Consider the following 6,139-nt stretch of genomic DNA (forward strand, 5'->3'; position numbering starts at 1 on the left):
AATTTAAAAATAATTCCTTTATTTTTAAAAAATCAAAAGGAAATTAGTGAAAAAATTTTTTCAATTTGGTAAATAGAAAAAAAAATGTTAATATTTATTAAATTTATTATTTAAATTACTTTATTCGATTTATTATTTATTAATTTATAAATAAAATAAATAAATATTAAATAAACATAAATGCCTAAATAAAAATAATTAAATTATTTAAAATTAATTAATAAAAAAAATTAAATAAAATAAAAAATTAAATTAGTTAATTTAAACAAAAAGGAATATAATTTAATTTTTTTTAATTAAATATTAAAAAAGAATGTTATCGTTTTTACTTACCCCTTTTAAATAAAATAGAAAATTAAATTAGTTAATTTAATTGTTAATTATTATTTAAAAGGGGTAAGTAAAAACGATAACATTCTTTTTTAATATTTAATTAAATTTTAATTCTGACTCCAGATACTATTTCTCCATCGTATGGGTATTTTTGTTTTTGTTTATTCGATTTTTGACGATTGTGAGAATGACTGACTGATAATTGTTTTCATCGTTTTTATTTGGTAACTTGTATTTTGTTTTATTAATTTATTTATTGTATTCATGTTATTTTTATTTTTATTTATTTTCTAATTTTTTTTCTTCTATATAATAATTAATTTTATTTATTGATTTATATTTTGTTAATTGTTCATGTATAATTTTGTATTTTATTTTATGTATTTTTATTTTTATTTATTTATTTAATATTCTGACTGCCTTTTGTATTTTTGTTTTTTGATAATCTTCGTCTCTTATTAATTTAATTTCTTTGTATTTTTGTTTGTTGTTTTTAATTTTTAATAATTTTTATAATTTTGTATTGCTAGACTCCCTGAAGAGGAAATCGGTGTGATTTCGAAACGTTGGAGAAAACTTAATTAAAATCCATTTGTCCGAATGTTATCGTTTTTACTTACCCTTTTAAATATATTCTCTCGGACGTTAAAGAATTATTAATTATTATTATTATTATTTAAATATTAAATTAATATTTGTAGGAAAATTTTGGTTTTTGAAAAATAGAAGTCACAAATTATTTTCTAAAAATATTTAATACATATACATATATATATAGAAAAAAAGCCATTTGCGATAAAATAATTTTCTTATCCGATAAAATTCATAACAACCAGATGAAGAATAATGTGTGCAAATATAAAATCGGCAAATCCTCTTTCGGCACTGATTCCATAAAATTGTGATTTATTTTGTGGATTTACTTGAAGCCTAAGGCACACTGAAATTAAAATTTTTTTTCATTATTTCAACAAATAAAAATTTATTTAAAAATATTACCAATATTTAATACTAATTAATTTTTTCCCCCAAATTTGAAATTTTCAATTAAAATAAAAAAAAATTTCAATTTAGTAAATAATCCCCTCAAATTAACATAAATTAAAATTTTAAATATATATAACTAAATCGATTTTCAAAACATAACCTCAAAAAAAAAAAAAATTTACCTAATTAAATTAATTTGTAACTCGAAAAATCGTGGAAATATTAAAAATAGAGAAAAAAAAAATTAATAAATTCTATTTTTACTATGTACAGATATTTTATCACGTAATATTTGTATATATGAAAAAATTTTAACCGGTTTCTAGGTTATGGTATATAAAAATTAGAAACTATTAATCCACAAAATTTTAGTAATTAATTTACTCACCGCCTAAAATAAAGCAGGAAATACAGGATATAAATCCACTGAGAAAACTGTTAAAAGGAAAAGTGCCAACGAGACAACAATAAATGAATTGAATGACACCCGTCAAAAATACATAAAACAAATAGGAGTCAATAATTTTTAATTTTTTCGGCGTATTCTTTGTATATTCTTGCCAAAATTTATTAATCACCGCTATCATCGACATTTTAGTAAAATATTTTTTTTAAATTCTCTAATCAATCACCAACAAATACTTTATTTCGTCTCTTCTTTTACAACTCTTTTGATATTGATACAATTGTCAAGAAAATTCGTGGAATTGACGCGTGGCAAGACAAATCAGGGCCGTCAAATTAATTGTCAAATAAAAATTACAATCGATGAAAAATAATTTTTATTTATAAACTAAAATCATTGTTTCGTTTTAAATTAAACAATTTTCGATAAATATTTATAAATTTTTTCTTTTATTTAACAAAATTTGAATTCTTCATTAAAAAAGGTGAAATAAAAAATATCTACGTTCCTGGCTAACGAGTCCCACTCAAAACTTAGTTACATTAACCGCCGCCAGGTGCGCAATTCGTGACAGTTTTTACTCGTGTATAGTTTTTTTTTCTCATTGTGTGTTTTTTTTTCTGCTCCTATATAGCCGGGGCGCATAAATTCGCGTCTTTAACCGCCACCGGCGGCTGCTGCAATTGTTTTTGTTACGTATACACATATATATATATATATCGATAGTGCAGCCTCGAGGTGAATCTTCGAGAGAAAATTTAAAAAAACGAACAAAGTGTATTAGTGTATGTGTGTGTGTGTGTGAAAAAATCGCGAACAAGTTTTCGACATTGATTTGGAATTTGGCCTTGTAAAAGAAGTAATGAACCGTGGATTGTGATTTTAAAGGAAATAATCATGCAGAGAAGTGGTAAGTTTTTTTCTATTAAAAAAAAAAAAAATATTGGGGCATTTTTTCTTCTCGTGTTTATTGGGAGGGGGGAGAATTGCGCGCCTTTTTCGGAGGGTTTTTTTTCGTAACAACGCCAACGAATTTATTCGCGTTTTCTTCGTTTTTATGAGACACCTGACATATCAGGTCGTCGACCATTTTGGAGGGCGCCAAATTTTCCGTCAATAAAAGCGGCGCTAGCGCCCATCCATAGTGGCATCACCCGGTCAATACGAAACAATAATGCGAGACCTAACCTAACACAAACATTGCATCAATTTAGCCAGCACTTAAATTTTAATTTTAAAAGTGAGATTAGGATGATGAGGTTTATTTCCCTTTGCCATTGTTGACAAGAGGGACACGGGTCATTGACCTAATTATTTTGTTTAGACATACAAATAATTGCGACTCGTGTGTCATTTTCGCTCTTTTTTTTTTTTGAGGTTAGATTTTTGAAATATGAATGTTTTTCAATCAATTTTCGAAAATGATACAATATTAAAAATAAGTTTCTATAGGAAATTTCTTTAAATGTGATAATAATATTAATAATTTTGAAATTCAAATTTAATTGGCAAATAATTTTTTTCTTTTTTTCTAAACACACAAAATATTCATTACACGTGAATTTTGTTTTGAAATTCTTTATTAAAAATAATGTGAATTGTAAAATATTGTCTTTTTTGTATACATAGCGGCATTGAACTCGATTCAGGATGATTCACAAGATTCGAATACAGGTACGCATACAAAAAAAAGCAACCTTTATAGAAATCACGACATATTACGTGAATCATTTCCTTTTCTTTTTATTTACATTGAAATACATTCGTAACTCTAGAGAATCATTAATTATTATTATTTTTTTCTTTCAATTTTCTGTTTTAAGAAAATAAAAAGTAGTTTTATCGTAGGTTTGCTTGACATTTAATTTATTGTTGCTAGTAATTAGAAAATTTTAGTGTTCATCTATAATTTGTTTAGTAAATTCTGTTACTAGTTTAATTTATATTTTGTTATTTAATTTAAAATAAATTAGCCAAAAAAATTTATTGTTATACAATTACTTATATTTATAATTGTAAATATTTTATAATAATTATATATTAATATTAATTTTATTAGTAATTAAATATTAATATTATTAGTAATTAAATATTAATTTTATTAGTAATTAAATATTAATTTTATTAGTAATTAAATATTAATTAAAATTATTATAATTCTATAAAAAAATTAAAAAATATTGCAATTAAAATTAAAATCTTCAATTAAAAACTTTGTTAAATTCGCAAAATTAAGTAACAAAATAATATTTCGTCATTCAATGATGATTTTTTTTTTTACTAGAATTAAATTATGGGGGAAAAAAATTGATTACGAGTTAAAAAGAAGCTGATGGATGACTCAGAATCATTCTTGAAGCATTCGTATATTTAAATACGTTTTTACTCCCCGAAGTTATTTTTTTCATTTTCTTCTTTTTTTTTTTTAAACCGTCATCGAACGAAAGTTAAATAAACGAGTTTTGTTTGCTTTATTCGTCTACAATCTCCTTATCTGTGTTCGATTCTATCGTCTTTATGATATTTCGAATCACAAAAGTATAAAAATGATGAAAGTGAAATAATTTTTAAAATTGATTTAAAAAAAAATAATTTCTACTTTTATTTTTTCCGGCCCCCCTCCAAAAAAAAGAGTTAAATTTTTTTTTCAATTATTTTAATTATTGAATTTTTTTTTAAATTTTATCCAATTGAATTAATGAATGTTAATTTTCGGTTTTTAATTTTTAAATTACAATTTTAATTATAATTTTAATTATTTAATAATAATTTTAATTCTAATTTTAATTATTTATTATTAATTTTAATGATAATTTCAATTATAAATATATAATTATAATTTTAATTATTTAATAATAATTTTAATTATAATTTAAGGAGAATAATAAAAATATTCCCTTATAATTAAAAAAAAAATTCTTTTTTTTTTAATATATTTACCAAGTTAAAAGATTTTATTATATAAAGTTACTGGAACGAACATGGTACATGGATAGTGAAACAAGATCTCTTTAGAGTCTATTGTCATATTTTATATTTGTACAAAATGAAAAAAAAAAATATATGCTGTTACAGTGGTTTTGTTCCAAAAAATGTGGCTTTTGTTTTAGAATTATTATTCAGTGACACAATTCCAGAAAACTTATATCACAATGAATTTTTAATTTACTGAATTTTAAGATACGAAATATTTTTTATTTGGCAGAATTTTTATTTTAAAAAATTTTTCATTACACATTTTTTTTTTTATTTAAAGTAATTCTTATTTAACCAAATTACAACATTTATGAAAAATTAAAAAATTTTGAAAATTATTCAATTATTATTATTATTATTATTTTATTATTATTATTATTATATTTTTATTATTATTATTATTATTATCATTTTTATTATTATTTTTATTTTTAAATTAAATATTGAAAATATTTCAAAATACGTTTTTTTTACTGAGAAATATTGAAAAAATTATTATTCAAAAAGAAATTTTTTGCTGAATTGTACAAATCTAGCAATTTTGAAAAATAATAACTTTTTGAATATTTTTGAGTAAAAAAACGTATTTTTGAATTTTAAAATTGAATTATTTTGAAAATATTTTATTTTTCGTTAATGTTTTTTTTTGTGCTGGACTAACACAATTCAGCATAAATTTTGTTTTTGAAAAATAATACTTTTTTAATATTTCTATTAGAAAAATATTTTTTTGAATTTTTAAATTGAATTTATTTTTTGAAAAATTTTAATTTTTCGTGTTATAATAATTTTCTTTTTGTCTTTTGAACACAATTAAGCACAAAATTCGGTTTTGAATAATAATAATAATTTTTTTATTTAATAATAAATTCAAAAAAAAATAAAATAATAAATAAATAAAAAAATAAAATACAAATAAATAAATAAAATAAATTAATAAATAAAATAATTTTTTATTATTCGGAGACAAAAAATGTTTTCTAAATTTTCAAATTGAATATTCAAAATTTTTAATTATTTAAATTTACACTAAAGTGGCATTTTTGAGATTAAATTTTTTTTTTCGAAATTCGAGTCATTATTATTTTTTTAATTTTTACAGAACAAATTGTCACAAAAATTATTAGTTTTTTTTTTGAAAAATAAAATGTTGCTAATTTTTTGCCCGCAAATTTTGTAAAAAATTTATTTAAAAATATTAATTCAAAAAATTAAAATTCGCCAAAAAAAAAAATTTCCATTAATATTCGTTTTAAATAAATTTTATTTTTCAAATTAATATTAAAATTACTATTAAAAATTTATTGAAAAAAAAGAAATTCTCTAAAATGCTAATTCAAAAATAGAAAATTCGTCAAAAAAAATCATATCTAATAAAATTCTTTAAAATGAAAATTCTAATTAATTATTTTTCTAAAATAATGCGCCCGGATTTTT

The 6,139-nt window shown here is 20.6% G+C and overlaps 1 protein-coding gene across 1 annotated transcript; it reads right to left on the reverse strand.

Moving 5' to 3' along the window:
* Positions 1-1,069: 1,069 nt before the first annotated feature.
* Positions 1,070-2,028, reverse strand: LOC127291297 (dolichyl-diphosphooligosaccharide--protein glycosyltransferase subunit DAD1). The gene is made up of 2 exons (XM_051320365.1): positions 1,709-2,028; positions 1,070-1,273 (listed from the first exon to the last, which is right to left on the reverse strand). The coding sequence occupies exons 1-2, from the start codon at positions 1,911-1,913 to the stop codon at positions 1,143-1,145; spliced, it is 336 nt and encodes a 111-aa protein (XP_051176322.1). The 5' UTR covers positions 1,914-2,028; the 3' UTR covers positions 1,070-1,142.
* Between the last annotated feature and the right edge of the window lie 4,111 nt (positions 2,029-6,139).

The sequence above is a fragment of the Leptopilina boulardi genome, unplaced genomic scaffold, assembly GCF_019393585.1.
Source record: "Leptopilina boulardi isolate dan_hultmark-lab unplaced genomic scaffold, ZJU_Lbou_2.1 LbouV2_130, whole genome shotgun sequence".
In the NCBI taxonomy this organism is placed as follows: domain Eukaryota; kingdom Metazoa; phylum Arthropoda; class Insecta; order Hymenoptera; family Figitidae; genus Leptopilina; species Leptopilina boulardi.